The sequence below is a fragment of the Caretta caretta genome, chromosome 9, assembly GCF_965140235.1.
Source record: "Caretta caretta isolate rCarCar2 chromosome 9, rCarCar1.hap1, whole genome shotgun sequence".
Lineage (NCBI taxonomy): Eukaryota > Metazoa > Chordata > Testudines > Cheloniidae > Caretta > Caretta caretta.
Window position 1 is genome coordinate 22,602,261 of NC_134214.1, and position 19,048 is coordinate 22,621,308.

Below are 19,048 nucleotides of genomic sequence, written 5' to 3' on the forward strand. Positions count from 1 at the left end.
GGTATTAGACTGTGCTACATCCCTCTGTTTCAAGGTCCCAAATGACACCACTGCTCAGCTCTTGACATTGTATGCCTCCAAGAATTTGTCTGTCATGGGCTCCTATGTTAGGTGCCTCCATAACCATCAGTGGAACTGTATTTCAAACAGTAGACATCTGCCTTGAAAGACATTGATTATATCCTCATAGGAAATCCCTCCATAATGTAATCTCACTGGGTCTTCGCTGGCACAGAAGCACCAGGAAATTCAGACCACAGACCAGTTGTTGCTCAGCTCTCAAAACATCTTCCAACTTCTCACAAGCCAGATGTCCACCAAAAGTACAACATCCAACACCTTTCTGAGAATCATGTTGAAGCCATGATTCAGCTGACAGATCAGCACTTTGTTCTGCACCAAAAGGTCTTGGCATCCCAGATGTTCTGCTAAATCTAGTGCATGATCTTCACATCAGTGCGAGAGTGCGTGTTGGTCAACTGCTTTCCCTGGATTTCTGCACAACCTCAGATGTGCAGTAGGGATGTATTCTCACCCTGGCACTATTCTATTGCGCTATCAAATGGATATTAGGACTTGCCACTCCACGTCGGAATCAAGATTGGTCAAAAAGTGTTCACAGACCAAGACTATGTTGATGACACTGCCTTGCTTATGGACAAGCCAGAGACTTTCAGCCCTGCTTTTCAAAGTTTCTAAGACACCACCCCCATTATGGGGTTGTACATCTCATGGCAGAAGACAAAGGTTCACAGCCTGAGCTGGGTCACCAGAACCCTGGTGCAGGTGGGTTGTACAATGCCATCAGCCGTGGTTGCGGTGGCTGGCGTAACGCTTCTCAGAAGACCATGCATGTTTGATGATGGGGAGAAGTGCCTACAGGCCAGCTGCAACCCTTCTTTCCTATAAATTCATCCAGGCAGGTATGCTTCTGCTGACTTGCAGGGGGCCTGGATGAATGGGAGGATGCACAGGTGAGGCACACAAACTGTACAGCCCAGAACCCCACTCTGAATGAACTCACTGTGAGACAGCAAGCAGGGGCAGATCAAGTATCTATTACTGTGCAAATCCTTCAACCCCAAAAGGTAGGAGTATGTAACAGATCAAGGTCAGGCAGAGAATTTTCACTTAAATGGGAGATTCTCTGGCACATAACAGTTATTTTGCGTAAAGCTATGTTACAATACACTTGGGATCTCTAACGGATATCAATTTGTCTGTGCCCGAAAGGAGACCTTATAAGTATTCAGCTCCACTCCTAACCCCAAATCCTCCTCCATTTTACTATTATTCTATTAATTTACCACATAGCGACTGTGCACATGCAAGATTTCTAAATGAGGAGGCTTTACTTGTGATTGCAACAGAGGTAAGCCAGGACTGCAATATCTAAAAGCACCCATAGGTGGCATGTAAACTATTTTGAATGATGGTATTTGACTTAACTACACTCCAATTACCATATCATTTATGACAAAACTTTCCCAGGTAGTGGATAACTGTATTTCAACCAAATGTAATGCAACAAAAATTGTTGTTATTTTTTTTAAATCAAACATTTCAGACCATTTTCCCCCACCTTTTCCATATCATCAAAATGGAGTTCTGAAAATATCATTTAAAAATAGACTTTGTTTAAAAATGTTTATTCAGAAAGATTTTTAAAACTGTATTAAAAATGTTTTTGGCGGGCCATACAATTTTATATGCATAGTTTAATGCTGCAGTGCTGAAGATACTACTTGTGACCAATAAGCACTGGAAATAATCCGACATCTTTTAAATTCTTATTATGCAGAAACCTTTCAAATGTGTTAGATTAACGGCCATAATATTATACAAATTAAAAATATCCCTTAAATCATATCTGAGATGATGGACTAAGAGGACTTGATGCCTGTATTCTGGCATGTTTTTTTCTCAATCCACTGCTTAATGTTATTGTTGTATCTCCGTGCAATCCTTCTGGTTGCAAAGTCTACCTCATCTAGCCTGCACCACACAAATGCTATGGGGGATTTTTTTTTTTTTAAACCTTTTTGATGTGTTGGGATTAAAACATTCTGGCAGCACCAAAGCAGATTTATTCTTAACTAGTTTCTATTCTCTACCTTTCAGAAATGACAGTGCCAGACCTTGGCATATCAGAATTTTGGTCTCTAGGGATATGGAGTTGGACAGCTAGTTGATATTTCTCAGCAGAAAGTTGCTGAAAATATTTAGGATTGCCTGTGGCTGAATTATATTGCTGTTGTTGCAGAAATGGCCTTAAAGTACTGTAACACTGATGGAGACCACTGTGTAAAAAGATATCCAAGAGGTTAAAAGTCAGTCCTGCCCTGAGGAAGATACAGTCTCTGGCTCCAGCCTGCTGCTACTCCCAAAGTTAACCCAGGTTTCCCATTTCCTTGTGGTAATCATCTCTGAAGTTCCACTTACCTTACTATGAGTGCTTTTAGAGAAAACTGTGGCTTGGTTTTAGACATGAATCGGGTCCAAGAGTAGGAACCTTCATGTGGTGAATGACATATCATTCAGTAACAGAAATTACTTAAATATTATTCTGTATCGATTTGTAATTGATTTTTTTTTATTGCTCAAAACACCCACTTACCTTGGCAATGGGTTCGAATATAGATTTCCAAATAAAACACACAAAATAATGGTATGAATTGCAATAACAAAATATGTAATGGGGGATCAAAGTGGTAACTTCTTAAGTTTTTATTATACCTAAAATGCTTACACTGGTGATCATATATGATATTTAGCGAAGGAAGATTCATTTCAGCCACTCTGACAGCTTACAGATACTGGGTTTACTTATCACCACCAACTTTTAGGCCTGGCATTCTACCCAAATGTTGCTCCAAAACATAGAAAGTATATTCAACTTGGAATATTCCTAGCAGCAATGTTTAACAGAAGACTTTACTAACCTGGTCAAGTCTTCAATGTCTACCAGCATTGCATCCTGCTCTGTGTGCAATTCATCTCGAATAAGAAGCAGCTGCACCAATTCTTCATTCAAGCCTGGTACCAAAGACAAGGATTTTATAATTTAATTTAACCGTAGATCCAGGGATTAATGATTAGGGAACTGTTAGCTCCTCCTAAATCATCATGTTGCATATAGTAAACAACTGCTTACATGGAGAAGCAGAAAGATTCCCTAGGTAAGGTTTGGTCTCCATAAAAAGAAGCATATCACAAAATGGAATAAAAGATTATCTATATTACTAATAGAGCTATAACAAATATGGACTTTAAACTACTATGGTTCTCATGAAATAACTGAATATAGCATCCTCTCAACTCAAACTTTAGATTTTAGCTAATCCATCTACTTAAAGACAGTTGGAAAAGACTTTTAGTCCAAGAAGCCTCTACCCACTAAGAAAAAATAAATCACTCATTAGGAAAAAGTGTGTGGGAAAAAATAACCTAAAGTAATCCAAAAAGAAAATGTCTCTAGAGTTTAACGAGCTTCCTGGAACTCTCCCCTTCTCAATGCTGCCATAACTGCAAGCCTGACACTGTTCTGTAGCCCAGAAAATCTGCATCCTGATCTGTTCAAAAAGAAGAATGGAAATGAAACAGTGTGACCAAAACGGGCAGTATTTCAAAACAGCTCAGACAGATGAAAGAGCTGCACTTTAGTAAAAGAAATCAATGGCAGATTTGTGGTAATGCCAGACATCTTGAATACAACAACAGACTTTCTGAGCTCTTGCAGCCTGTAATCAAAAACCTGTGTTCATATCTACTTATAGGTTAAGGAATGTCGTGATTCTAAGCAAAAAAATACAGCCAAAATGTGAAGCAAGTGACAGTGGGTAACTATATAAATGTTATAGGATGCTTATTCTGCTTTGCCTGGAATACAATACATTGCAATTCAGAATAGAGCGAAGGTGGGTTCTTCCTTAATAAAGCAAAATGATATGATGAATCATTCTGGAGAGTGGTAGGGGACTACTGAATTTCTGACTTACTGCTAGCTAATCCAGAAAACACCACAAAGGAAAGTGCGCTTGCTCCTTCCTGTGCACACACAAAATCTGTCTTTTAAGCTAGAAGCAACACTCAACAGATAAACAGAAGGGGACCTGCGTGGGGAGCAGTCAAGAACAAAAATGATGCCTAAATGAAATGTTCAGAATAAAAATCTAGTGATCTAGGTTGTGTTTCTGCTAATGATTCACTGTCCCACCCAGAAACCGAAAAAAACTGAATCAGAGTAAAACTGATTTTTGATTGATTCTCTCCTTTATGTGCTGTCAAGGTTCCTCCCCCACTCTGAACTCTAGGGTACAGATGTGGGGACCTGCATGAAAAACCTCCTAAGCTTATCTTTACCAGCTTAGGTCAAAACTTCCCCAAGGTACAAAATATTACACCCGTTATCCTTGGACTGGCCGCTACCACCACCAAACTAATACTGGTTACTGGGGAAGAGCTGTTTGGACGCGTCCTTCCCCCCAAAATACTTCCCAAAACCTTGCACCCCACTTCCTGGACAAGGTTTGGTAAAAAGCCTCACCAATTTGCCTAGGTGACTACAGACCCAGACCCTTGGATCTTAAAAACAATGAACAATCCTCCCAACACTTGCACCCCCCCCTTTCCTGGGAAATGTTGGATAAAAAGCCTCACCAATTTGCATAGGTGACCACAGACCCAAACCCTTGGATCTGAGAACAATGAAAAAGCATTCAGTTTTTTACAAGAAGACTTTTAATAAAAAATAGAAGTAAATAGAAATAAAGAAATCCCCCCTGTAAAATCAGGATGGTAGATATCTTACAGGGTAATTAGATTCAAAAAACATAGAGAACCCCTCTAGGCAAAACCTTAAGTTACAAAAAAGATACATAGACAGAAATAGTTATTCTATTCAGCACAATTCTTTTCTCAGCCATTTAAAGAAATCATAATCTAACACATACCTAGCTAGATTACTTACTAAAAGTTCTAAGACTCCATTCCTGTTCTGTCCCTGGCAAAAGCAGCATACAGACAGACACAGACCCTTTGTTTCTCTCCCTCCTCCCAGCTTTTGAAAGTATCTTGTCTCCTCATTGGTCATTTTGGTCAGGTGCCAGCGAGGTTACCTTTAGCTTCTTAACCCTTTACAGGTGAGAGGAGCTTTCCCCTGGCCAGGAGGGATTTCAAAGGGGTTTACCCTTCCCTTTATATTTATGACATGTGCCATTCACATCATATGTTCTAAACAGCTTGACTGATGTCCTAGAATATAAAACGAATATTCCAGTAGGGTTGCTCAAAAACAGCAGCCTCTGTTGCAGGACTTCAGGGAAAAATCATCTGCATCCCCAGCAGAGCACCATGATCGTAATTAACGAGCACAACAATCTAAGGAGCAGTTCAGTGCACAACAAACATTTTTGACTTAGAGCCACCAGAATACCCTAGTCCAAACTTAATTAATTCTTAACACTGGGAGGTGGACATCCCTTGGTAAAAACTCTGTATCTATCAGAGAGCAAGGAGAGATGAGGGTGGGGAAGGACACGACACTCTCTTTACACACTAATGTATGTGACACATTTTTATTATTTATTTATTTATTATTAATGCATTAAAACAGACTCAAAGGACTGGAAGAAACCTCAAGAGGTCATCTAGTCCAATCCCCTGCACTCATGGCAGGACTAAGTATTATCTAGACCATTCCTGACAAATGTTTCTCTAACCTGCTCTTAAAAATATCCAACGATGGAATATTCCACCACTTCCCTAGGCAATTTATTCCAGTGCTTAACCACCCTGCCAGTTAGGAAGTTTTTCCTAATGTCCAGCCTAAACCTCCCTTGGTGCAATTTAAGTCCATTGCTTCTTGTCCTATCCTCCGAGGTTAAGAAGAACAATTCTTCTCCCTCCTCCTTGTAACAACTTTTTATGTAACAACTTGAAAACTGTTATCGTGTCCCCTCTCAGACTTCTCTTTTCCAAACTAAACAAACCTAATTTTTTTCAATCTTCCCTCATAGGTCATGTTTTCTAGACTTTTAATCATTTTTGTTGCTCTTCTCTGGACTTTCTCCAATTTGTCCACATCTTTCCTGAAATGTGGCATCCAGAATTGGACACAATACTCCAATTGAGGCCTAATCAGCGCGGAGTAGAGCAGAAGAATTACTTCTTGTGTCTTGCTTACAACACTCCTGCTAATACATCCCAGAATGATGTTCACTTTTTTTTGCAACAGTGTTATACTGTTGACTCATATTCAGCTCGTGATCCACTATGACCCCCAGATCCCTTTTCACAGTACTCCTTCCTAGGCAATCATTTCCCATTTTGTATGTGTGCAACTGATTTTTCCTTCCTAAATGGAGTACTTTGCATTTTCCTTATTGAATTTCATCCTGTTTACTTCAGACCATTTCTCCAGTTTGTCCAGATCATTTTGAATTTTAAGCCCATCCTGCAAAGCACTTGCAGCCCCCTCCCAGCTTGGTATTGTCCGCAAACTTTATAAGCGTACTCTCTATGCCATTATCTAAATCACTGATGAAGATATTGAACAGAACTGGACCCAGAACTGATCTGCGGGACCCCACTCGTTATGCCCTTCCAGCATGACTGTGACATTGCAACGTAACAGGGGAGAGAAAAAGACATTTTGAGAAATAGAAAAATACATCTGTGATGGGGTGCACTTACCCTGCACTGCCCAAGAAGGGGTTAGCCTCACACTCTGGGTGAAGGAAGTCCCACCCCCTTGCCCCTGCTAGGCATGCTCCAATTGGAGCAACAGTATAAGAGGGAGCAACTCAGCTCAGGCTGGGCTGACTGCTGAGGAGGGAGGATGCACCTTGCAGGCTCCAGCCCGGGAGCTGTGGAAGCCAGAGGCACCGGGACCCAGGCAGATACCCAAGCACTTGCGGACGCCCAAGGAAGGATGGAGCTGCACAGGCAGAGGATCCCAAAGATCCTGGAGATGCTCAGACCACTGCATCAGGGAAAGGGTAAGAAGCAGCCCAGGGGGACTAGTCATTGTGCTGGGTGGCATTAACGTGTTTCGTTAGGCTTCCCTGACTCAGTGGGGAGCACACTTGCCACTCCCAGGGCTCCATCCTGTCCCTACTGGCCACTGGGCCACACAGCCCTGTGGAAGAGGGCAGCCTTATTGACTCTGGCCACTAAGCTGCATAGTCCTGTAGAGGAAGACAGTCTTATTGACCTGGGCCATTGGGCTATACTGCCCTGAGGGGGAGGGGATGCGTTTGCCCTGCAACAATGTCCATACAAAAAAATAAAAATTGGTAGGGAGCCTCAAGGGAAGATGTAGTTTCTAAATCTAGCTTTAATTAACTAGATTTTGAGTTGACAATTCCCCCTTAAGCCCTGGAGCAGTACTGCCTGAGGAGCAGAAATCGTTTTAGATATGATTTTTAAAAAGCCTGATTCTGTACAGTGTTGAACCCCCAACTCTCCCTGAAATGCAGGGAAGCCTGGTTTTCAGATCTTGCAGGAGCTGCTCAGCACTTTGGAATATTGGGCCTTGCAGACTATTGGATATCCCTAAATAGATCAGAAGGGAACAAGAACTTAAGACTTAAAACATCAAACCTGTTACATATGCACAAAGAACTGCTCAGTTCACCTAAGCAAATGGACCATACTTGTCCGTGATGCAACTCCACTGACCTCCTCAACAGGGCTGATTATGGACCAAGTTACTTTACTACTATACTATACTAATCATGTAACTTCAGATTGTTTTATCATATGAATAGCTAGGAGGCCACACACTTTGTAGCTTGTATAAGCTGAGCTCATTGCACACACCAGGGGCTCTTTGCATTCCTCCCTACAGCAAGCACTCTGCTGCCACCCTCCTATCCCCCTCTGTTTCAGGGTCTCCATGAAACTTCTCCCAGTCCCTCCCTCTCCCTGGGACTCTGTGTGTCCCCTGCATTGCCCACTCTTCTACATGCCAGGGTCCCCAATCTCCTCTCTGCCCCCCAGCTCTGTGTGCACACCCCATTCTCCTCCATACCAGCGGCCGTGTATGCACCCCTATTCCTTCTTCCTCAAGTGCCAGGATCCTCCAGTCTCTCCTCCAACAGGGGCTGTGTTCCCTATCTCATACTCAGATTCCCATTCTCCCCCATGTGCCAGGGGCTTTGTGCCATGCCCCCATTCTTCCCACCCAGCATTATTCTTTCTCCCTGGGAGATAAGTCAACATGTCTCAACTCTATTGGGAGCACAGGCAGAGCTGAAATAGGAATAGTGTTATGCTAAAAGAGGTTAATTGGTGCCATCAACCAGTTGTTTGAGTTACATACAGTTGCAGAGGTGCTTGAAACTGTGGCTGTGTTAAAAACAGATGGCCCTGTGCCTCCGTTTTCCCTCTTGTGTGGTTTTCCCCCAAATCAGTAGGATTCTGCCCACTGATACCTAGAACAGTCAGTGAAATTTTGGCATTGATGAGACGCAGTATTTTAAAATTATCACGTTACATACAGACAGCAGTGCCGGTGAGTTGAGTTTAAGGCCCACACAAGTTTGGCCAAATGTGATTTTTCAAATTAATGCATCAAAATGAACACACAAGACTTACTTTCTTCCTGTGGTAACATACATGTTGCACTTTTCCCCACACCTAAGTTAATGTACTATAGCCAATTAAAAGGAAAATACCAAAGAATTAAAACAAAAATCACTTACTTTCTATTTGTGAGTGGAGATCATTGACTATCACTTGTAGCTGCCCAATAGTCATATCTCTCAGGTCAGTGGGTTTTAAACTTCTTTTCATCAAGCATTCACTTATATGAGGCATATGTGGCAGCTAAAGATGGATTAAAGGCCTTTTAGGTTATTATTACTTCAAATTATTTATATTTCTAAATAAAAATGATAAATGTGTTGACATTCCACGTACTACCCTCCCCTACCCCCACCCCCTACCATGCACACGCTTTCATGTAGCCATAGAAAGCCCATTTACTGAGACTTCCAAAATGAAAACTTTTGATTAATGTTTAAGTCAGCCTTTCAAAGGAAAGAACAAGGATGAATAAATCCTTTTATGATAAATTGTCACAAAAATAATCATCCTCCCCGTAGTCATAACCTTCTAGCTTCATTGCTTCATTTCCCCCCCCAGATATCACTTCGTAAATGACCCACTACAGTGACCCATGTTGACTCTGCAACTACTGATTGAAATGTCATACCTAAATCTCTTGCCTTATATGCAATTATACATGGTAACTGCACTTCCCTTTGGAATATATGGATATTCCTGACTGAGCCATTTCTCAAACACTAAGAATCAAGTTTAAAACAAAGTGTTGAGCCACTGGACTGTATCTACATCATCACAATATAAACGTTGATGTGGCATTAAACTAGACAAGTGTCAACTTAAATAGAAAAAGTCTTGAGAAAAGTCATCTAGAAAGACAGCTGTTACCAATTACTGGCTGTTTTAAATTAAGATACCATTTTAATTCTCAATCAGCCTTTATGTTTAACACAGGCAGACAGGATAGATGGATGAATGGTTAGCCTTACTTTTTTGCTGCTCTTCAGAGAGTGATTTATACAATATACAGTGGGAGAGATTTATTTGAAAACATATGGAACCATTTTAAATCTGGGATTAACTTTTTCATATATTACATTACTATATATGTTGGAAAAATGACTATAGAGTTAAGATCTCATCTTTAAAATGTACATTCTACTTTCAAGTACTTTTTTTGGTTTTCATTTCTGCTTAGCAGAGTTTTGTTTCTGCTGTATTTATTGGTTCTTTAATTACTAATCTGAACAGATTTGTGAATAGTGGTAGTAATGATTATATATTTCTCTTAGTTCTCTCTCTGTTCTCTCTCTATATACATGTTACACACACAGTTAAAAATTAACAAAGGCTTATTATAAAAGTTAGTTCTCATTTACTGATAATGGGTGGATGCAAATTATCTCCTAAAATAACATTTAAGCCTTTCAAAATGTTGATAAAATTATATGCACTTTATTTTTCAGCACACACACAGATATTATTATATATGAATAAACAGAACTTCACTTGCGGGTAGTTCCACTAACTGCAAAAACATCCTTTCGAAGTACACTGTATTGTCATGCCTTATTCCATTTCTGAATTTGAATATCTTTATTATTCGGTCAAATCTTCTAAAGCAGTGGTTCTATACCTTTTTGGGATCAGGACCCATTTGTGAATGTTTATGGCCTGTGGTAATGCAGTAAATAGTCAGGGATGGAGGTGGGGGTGGTTTTGGTCAGGTCCTGCCTGGCACTCACCCCACAGTGGCAGGTCCTGTGCTGAGGGCCTAACAGGGCCTGGCTCTCCGCTCCGGGTGTTGCAACCTCTGGGATTGCAGACCTGTCCCCCCGGACAAAACTTGTGTGAGTGGACTTGTCACCTGGCTCATGGGGTTGCACTGCCACTCACTCAAATATGGCCTACCAGGACTCCCGTCATCATGAAGGCTGGGCCAAACCTAACTGGTGCTGATACCCTAGAGGTTACAATACTTGGAGCAGGGAGGTGAGCCCAGCCAGCCCCGTGGGACAGGAACCACAGGTTGAGAAACCCTGTTCTAAAGTTGATGATTTCCAGCTGAATAATCTCAGATAATTTTGTAACAACTAGGAAAGAGTTTCCTAAGAATCTCTTTCTCAAACACACTTATTTATTATTTATATAAACAAATAGACACACACATATGAACACACAACCTCTAACTTGTAAGACACAGTTTGGCTTCATTATTATACAATATTAAGTATGGGTCTGAGCCTGCAAATATTTACTAGCAGGTGTAGTGCTTGATCTAAATAAGACTACCTGTGGCAGTAAGCACTGCACCCAATAAAATGTGTTTGCAAGATAGCACCTTAAAGCTAGAGGACGTTTCACTGTATAGAATTTATTTTCTCTACTTTCTCAGATTGTAATGAGCGCTACAAAATATTTGAAGTATATTTTACTCTTTGTAAATAAAAAATCCTTTGTTCATGTAGTTTTGGAAATATTTGGATGCACTATTACAGAATTTGGATAATTGGAAAGAATTAGTGATTCTCAAGTGGTTAAGTATCCCAACAGAAAAACAACAAATTGTTAACATTTGGTGGTGACTGAATGCATCCTGGCCTTTGGTTTGATACTCACAAGATCAGCTACGGGGGATTTTTTCCTGTTCTGCTTTTCCACCTCCACTTGCATTTTGGCCATTGGTTTTGCCATAGCCAAAGCCATTTTGGCTTCAGCTTGCAGTTTCTTTTGTCTAGTGAGAAAATCCATGTCATCTAGGGATTCAGATTCCTCTTCAGTAGTGTCTCTGTCAGAGTAGGAGGAGCTTTGCTTGCTCTAGGAAAGTACACACACATCAGTTGTAAGCGTATAACAACATTCACACTTTAAGATAGACAATATTGTAAGAAATTTTAGCTTTAAAGCTTCAAAATTTTCATGTATGCAAGTGGTGTGACTTCTTCAGGGGAGATAGAGATCATTTAATTTTATTTGATCAACAAAATTATTTTTAAATATCAAAAACCATTTTTCAAGACAGGAACACTTAAATGCTAATGGTAACTTGAGTTTTAGTTAGGGAGAGAAACCTGCTAGATCAGTGAGTGTTTGAAGGGAATGGATTGAATCAAACTCTGGGAAATCCCAGTAAGGGTTGGAGGCCCTCAGGTATTGTTCATATAGGGGGAAAGGGGGAATTGTAGCAGATCTGCTAATTTCCTTGCTACAATATTGTTCAGAAGGAAGGGGCGGTGGGACGCTGATGCTTCTCCACGCCATTCCCTTCCTTACTGTTACCAGCCCATAAAAGGAGGGAACTTATTCACATATCTAGCACATCTGAGCTACCTAGCAATATGCAGTTTGTTGTAGCTGTGTTGGTCCCAGAATATTAGAGAGAAGGTGGGTGAGATAATATCTTTTATTGGATCTCTCACCAACAGAAGTTGGTTCAATAAAAGATATTACCTCACCCACCTTGTTTCTCTACCCAGAAACAGTTTGCCAACTGTGGCCAGCAGTCAAAAATATTTTACAGATAATCAAGGACTGTTAAGTTTTTATAACCATCTTGTTATCTTAACAAGCTCCTTGTCCGCTTATATCATTGCCAGTTTATAACTTTTCCCAATCATAACTTAATTTATACCTATATTAAATATATTAAGAATGGCATATGCATGTGCTAAAGAATTATTTTAAATGATAGAAGCTCATGTACATACTTGTGCTTTAAAATCTTTTCATTTCTTAACTAGTTTCACAAAAGGCCTTAGTGAGGGGAGGGATAGCTCAGTGGTTTGAGCATTGGCCTGCTAAACCCAGGGTTGTGAGTGGGTTGTGAGTTCAATCCTTGAGGGGGGCCATTTAGGGATCTGGGTCAAAAATTGGGGATTGGTCCGGCTTCAAGCAGGGGGTTGGACTAGATGACCTCCTGAGGTCCCTTCCAACCTTGATATTCTATGATTCTATGATCAGACCTACCATTGGAGACAAAGGCGTATCCAAGCTTGTTTCAGTCTTGCTGTCATCGGCATCACTATCCTTGTCACTTCCACTGTCATTTACAAAACAAATCTGCAGGTTCATCCCACTTTGTAGCCTGGAGGGGGAGGAAAGGGACAGGTTTTAGCATGCATACTTTCTCTCGACAACAAATCTGAAATATTGTCACCAGCAATCACTGTTGCTTAACAAGGTATGCTAACATATTAGCAAATATAGGAGCTCCAACCTAAATCAACACTGAAGGTTTAACTGTCTCTATCAACATATCCTTCTGAGAGCCAGACTAATTTCTAGCAGAAAATAAAATGCTAAAGTGCCTTAAGCACAAGTTATTTAACTTTGAAAAAGAATGCCATCAACGTGATTTTTTTTCCTATTTGTGTAAAAAGAAAAAGTGTTTCCACTAGGTTTTTTTTTTATTTTTTTAAGGGAAGTATTTGTTTTTAGACATAATTAACATTCCCCATGGTATTATTTGAAACCTAAACATTGCAGCACTAAACTGGAAAGTGAAATTGACTATTAATAGAAGTGTAATTGACTTAACTGATTCTCAGCGTTGAAGAGGAGAAAAATATGAAGAGTAAACGAAGACTATAGTGTCAAGTAAAATTCATTCACTTCTAATAAATCTAGGGTGTTCTTAGAAACATAGCTAAAGCAATATATTTAACACAGAGGGCCAGATCCTCTGGTGTGGCGTGGCTGCTTTGCCTTGCAGCGCTCATGAAACTTATTATTATTAATTTGTATTATCAAAGTGCCTAGGAACCCTAGTCATGGGCAAGGACCCCATTGTGCTAGGCTCTGTACAAACAGAGAGCAAAAATCAAGCTGAGGAGCTGGTGGATCCAACACTGGAAGGAAGACCTCAGTACAAGAGAGATCCTCCGATGGCCAAGAACGCACATAGACACTCTTGTGGCACTCCCCATCCCTGCTGCTGGTACAGTTTCTCCATCATGCACTGATCTCCAACAAAAAGAAGTTAAATTCCCAAATTCAAGAACCAATTCAACAGCAAAGCCAGGAACAGAACACAGCTTTTCTAGGTGAAAGGCTTGTGCTCTACCACAATACTGAAACACAACAGCTGATTTTAAATCATAGTTACTGTGTTTCAATTAAAAAGCTCTCCAGTTCAGTAACAGTACTATGCTTTTGCTGCCATCTGTTGCTGAATTTTAGTATTACTAAAAGCTCTACACAGTTTGTCATTATACCTTTCTTGCTAGAAAACATGCAGATTGTAATATAATGCACAACTGCCACAGTGAAATGATATTCATTTAAGGGTTTAATTTACAGTATTCCTATTAATGTTTTTGTATAACCTGACTGCCTTTCAGACCTGCTCCAACCTAGACATTCCCTTCCACCCCCACTCACTGTGTGCTTGTCTATTATTTTAAACTCTTTGGGGGCAGGAACTATCTCACATGATGTGTTTGTCCAGTACCAAGGGACTGGATCCCTGATCACAATTGCGGCCACGAGGTGCTACTGAGATACAAAGTAATAGATGTGCCTTTATTGCCAAAAGAAGGCAAGGACCTTTGTTGGTTTTTCTAACCTTCTGTCCTGTGAGTGATTTGCCCTTTCCAAGAACACCTATGCTCATTTGTCAACTGAGTTTTTCCCAGCTTGATGACTTAGAACAACTATGAGTGGGTGTGGTTTCAAAATGCAGATAATAAGGCAGGTCTCTGGGTTTTTTGGGGGGAAATTAACAGTTCTAATGCTAAGCTTTCCCCCCTTTTTCTCAGATAATGGTTATCCCTTTGAGTACTAAATTTATCAGGTGGGGAATTTTAGAAGCAGCATATGCCTTAACCTTATCAACCTTTAATTCAAAGATTCATGGAGTTTAAGGCCAGAAGAGACAATTAGATCATCTAGCCTGACTTGTATATCACAGACCATGACATTTCATCTTGTTGTCCCTGTATTGTGTTTGAATAAAGCATAACTTGTGCTTAGCTAAAATTTATCTTCCAGAAAGGTATCTGGTTTTGATTTGAAGACATCAAGAGACGGATAATCCAGCACCTACCGGGGGGGGGTTTGTTCTAGTGGTTAATCCCCTCTACTGTTAAAAATTTATGCCTCTTCGAATTTGAACGTGTCTGGCTTCAACATCTAGCCATTGGTTCTTGTTATGCCTTTCTCTGCTAGTGTAAAAAGACCTTTAGTACCATTATTCTCCCCCCCCCCCCAAAAAAAAAAGTACTTATACAGTATAGTCAACTAATCTCTCAGTCTTCGTTTTGATAAATTAATCAGATTGGGATCTTTAAGTCTCTCATTGTAAGGCATCTTCTCCATCCTCGAATCATTATGTGGCTCTTTCCTTCACCCTGTCAATGTCCTTTTAAAAATGCTGACACCAAAACTGGATACAATAATTCCAGAATCTGTCTCCCCAATGCCATATGCAGAGGTAAAATCACCTTGCTACTTCACTATTTATACAGCCACAGATTACATTAGCCCATTTTGCCACAGCATCGCACTAGGAGATCACTTTCAGCTGTTTGTCCACTATGACCCCTAAATCCTTTTCAGTTATTCTTTTCCAGGACATAGTCCACCATTCTGTAGGTATAGCCTGCATTTTTTGTTCTATATATGACTGTATTAAAATACATTTTGTTTGAATGGCTTACCAAGCAATCCAGCTCTCTCTCTCTGTAAGACTGCCTGGTCCTCCTCATTATTTACCACTCTGCCAATCTTTGTATCATCTGCAAATTTATCAGCAGTGACTTTATATTTATTTCCAGATCACTGAAGAAAATGTTCATTAGCGTTAGGTTTAATACTGATCCCTGTGGAACCCCCTAGAAACACCCTCTTTCAATGAAGATTCCCCACCGACAAACTACTTTTTGAAATGCGTCAGTTAGCCAGTTCTTAATCCATTTAATGTGCGCTTTATTGATATTGCATAATGTTTTTTATTAGAATGTCAGCTGTACTAAGTCAAATACCTTTCAAAAGTCTACATATATCACACCTACAGTTATTATTATCAACCAAATTTGTAATCTCATCAAAGAATAAAAGATGTATTTTCCATAAAGCCACATTGACTGGCCTTAATTATATTACTATCCTTTACTTCTTTACTGGTTGAATCCTGTATCAGCTTTTCCATTATTTTTCCTGGGATTGATCTCAGGTAAACCTGCCTATAGTTACTTGGGTCATCCCACTTGCCCTATTTGAATATTGACATGACATTAAAACTCTTCCAGTCTTCTGGAAATTCCCTGGTATTCCAAGATTTATTAAAAAGAAACATCAGCAGGCCAGAGATCATCTCCGTCATTTTAGGGTTGTTAGGTGCAAGTTAATTTAAGATTAAAGTTTATGTATAAAATAACGACTGCCTAACCCTCTCCCAGCAACCACCACAACTTTCTAATTAGAACCAAGATACACAGCAAAACTAAAAAGCGTGTAGGGGATGTTTCTCCTTTTTAAATACAAGGAATTATGTGCACAAATTCCTGTGCCTCAAAATGGAATGAATCCTCTAGCTCTGGCCATTAGGCTATAAGAGCTCTTGTAGCATCAGAAATATCCAGAGGAGTTTGCAGAAAGCATCCAAAGGAAAATAGGAGAATTGCCTGGACAGAACGAAATGAGAAGGCATTTAAAACCACAGGAAATCACCTTAGCACCACTTTGTCTCTGTGGGAATGCAGACACACCTTCTTTTAGGCTAAAGCCTGTAATTCCTTTACATTCCTGGAAGAGGTAACTAAGAATGCTACACAGGAAAAAGTGTGACGCTACAGTTAATGGTTTAAGAGTGCACTTTGAAAAGCATTTAAAAATAGGTTGACATTTCCAGGTAGATCTGATTGCCTTCTAGCTTGACTGCTGCTGTGCCAATGGTCTCTGCATATTTCACTAACTTTAGTTTTACTTTGAACTTTTATGATATTACAAAGAAGACTTATAAAGTTCTCAATGGTCTATTATGTGAACACTATCTTTCAGAGAGGCAAGGAGCTCTGTCAATCATTCCACTTGCAATATCCCATGCAAGGGCAGATCCCATTGCAATCCCTACATGCAAAGGGCTTAAGACTGCTCTGTCCCTGTACCCTCAGAATTGCAAATCAATACAAAGGAGGTGGGCGAAGAAGCTGAGAGTGTTTCCTGAGCTACAAATACTTCCTTAATCTTTCAAGCTCCCTCATGGAGGATGGAAGTTTTTGGTAGTTATCTCAATCAGAGGTGCAGACTGGGTAGATAAAGAATTATGCAGGTCTTCCCCCCCAGTCCCCATATTTCCCATCCTACTCTTAAATTATGGACTGCTGTACCCTGAAAGAGTTGAACTTGATTTACAGACACTAGGGGTGTCTGCAGAGGAACGAGTCAGATTTAAAGAAAGCTAGTTTCTATGCCCACACATTGCACATACTTTTTCTGTTTTTCCCAGCCATGTGTAGTTTCCATAAGGAAGCTGCGATTTGAGAATTATTCACAATTCGTATTTCACTAAGAATTTCAAATAAGAGGGGGAAGTAAACATATCACTACACACCAAACACAGTGTAACTCACAATCACAGGTTTCAGAGTAGCAGCCGTATTAGTCTGTATTCGCAAAAAGAAAAAAAGTACTTGTGGCACCTTAGAGACTAAACAATTTATTTGAGCATAAGCTTTCGTGAGCTACAGCTCACTTCATCGGATGCATTCAGTGGAAAATACAATGGGGAGATTTATATACATAGAGAACAGTAAACAATGGGTGTTACCATACAGACTGTAATGAGAGTGATCACTTAAGGTGAGCTATTACCAGCAGGAGAGCAGTAGTGTCTCGAAGATAGCTGGGAGTGCTGGTAGCATAGGGCCTGAGGAGGGAGTCTACATAGCCAGACAATCCTGCTGTCAGGGCGCCAATGCCTGAGATGATGTGGCGTCCAGGATTTCCAGGTTTATGGATCTTGGGTAGCAGATAGAATACCCCAGGTCGGGGTTCCAGGGGTATGTCTGTGCGGATTTGTTCTTGTGCTTTTTCAGGTAGTTTCTTGAGCAAATGGGGTAGTTTCTTTTGGTAACCCTCAGTGGGATCAGAGGGTAATGGCCTGTAGAAAGTGGTGCTGGAGAGCTGCCTAGCAGCCTCTTGTTCATATTCCGACCTATTCATGATGACGACAGCACCTCCTTTGTGAGCCTTTTTGATTATGATGTCAGAGTTGTTTCTGAGGCTGTGGATGACATTGTGTTCTGCACGGCTGAGGTTATGGGGCAAGTGATGCTGTTTTTCCACAATTTCAGCCCGTGCACGTCGGTAGACGCACTCTATGTAGAAGTCCACTCTCTGATGCATATCATTCTTTATTCCTTAGTCCCAGCAGAGTTGCTTATATTCTATTTAGTGGGAATGGTCAGTAGAATATCCTTTTCCATTTATTTTAATGGCTCTCTTGATACTATTAATATGTAACATGATAAATAATTGCACACTGACATTATATTACATGAGATTTTCAATGGGTTTTAGGCATAAAGAATGAATTACAGCTACCCAGGGAAACCTGTAACAAAATACATGCTTCTACTTTGCTTAATATTGTATTGTTCAGAGAGAGAAACGGGTATAACATGCTGGTTTACACAACTCAGACCCCTTTCAAAGGCACAACCTGAGCACCTCAAAAACACAAATAACTACTGAAAAGGCACACAGTTCAGGTTAGAGAATAAAGAGCTCACATGGGACATAACTGTTAAAACTAGATTCTGTTGATTGTGATATATTAAGGACAGCTGTATTATTCAGGGCAGATTAAAGTGCTACACAGATTTAAAGAAGGGACTGACTATTAGGTTTAGCAAGTGATTACACTGAGCAGGGAATTTGCAAATTTGAGACACTGGGTGGGATTCTCCCCCGCCCCCACACACACACAGAAAGCCTCCTGTTAGGATACAGGGCTAGAAAACATAGAAAACAAGAAGCTTTTTCAGACGATGACTTTTCAGATGTGTATATTGCCATGTCTCATGTGGGCTGTTGCAGCTCAGTTTGCATGAAGAGCTGTTCAGCGTTTTTATTTTTACGCCTGCATTCATTTCCACCAGCAATGGCCATCCATATCTTATTCATAACACCTAAACAAAATTCTAGAGTAATAAAATGTTAACATGGATAAATGCCTTTACGGCCATTATTTGCTCTCACAGTGAACATATTTCAGAACTAAACCAATATGAGACAAGAGATTTCTTGTTACATTAGGAGCACTGGCCTAGCTAGTCATATGAATTCCCTACATTGCACATGTACAACTACAGTCTATTTTTTAATTCAATTTAACAAAGAAAAAGTAAATTTATCAAATAAAAGTTACAGTAACTCCTCACTTAAAGTCGTCCTGGTTAACATTGTTACGTTGCTGACCAATTAGGGAACATGCTCGTTTGAAGTTGTGCAATGCTTCCTTATAACGTCCTTTGGCAGC

The 19,048-nt window shown here is 40.2% G+C and overlaps 1 protein-coding gene across 4 annotated transcripts in view; it reads right to left on the minus strand.

The window, feature by feature from the left end:
• SCHIP1 (schwannomin interacting protein 1) overlaps nucleotides 1-19,048 on the minus strand; it is a 121,020-nt gene that overhangs the window by 7,063 nt on the left and 94,909 nt on the right. For all 4 annotated transcript variants that reach the window (XM_048862784.2, XM_048862782.2, XM_048862786.2 and 1 more), the window contains 4 exons: nucleotides 12,535-12,652; nucleotides 11,188-11,385; nucleotides 8,706-8,829; nucleotides 2,943-3,036 (listed from right to left, as the gene is read on the minus strand). In XM_048862784.2, coding sequence (XP_048718741.1) covers nucleotides 2,943-3,036; nucleotides 8,706-8,829; nucleotides 11,188-11,385; nucleotides 12,535-12,652 — 534 coding nt within the window. The remainder of the gene's footprint in view (nucleotides 1-2,942; nucleotides 3,037-8,705; nucleotides 8,830-11,187; nucleotides 11,386-12,534; nucleotides 12,653-19,048) is intronic.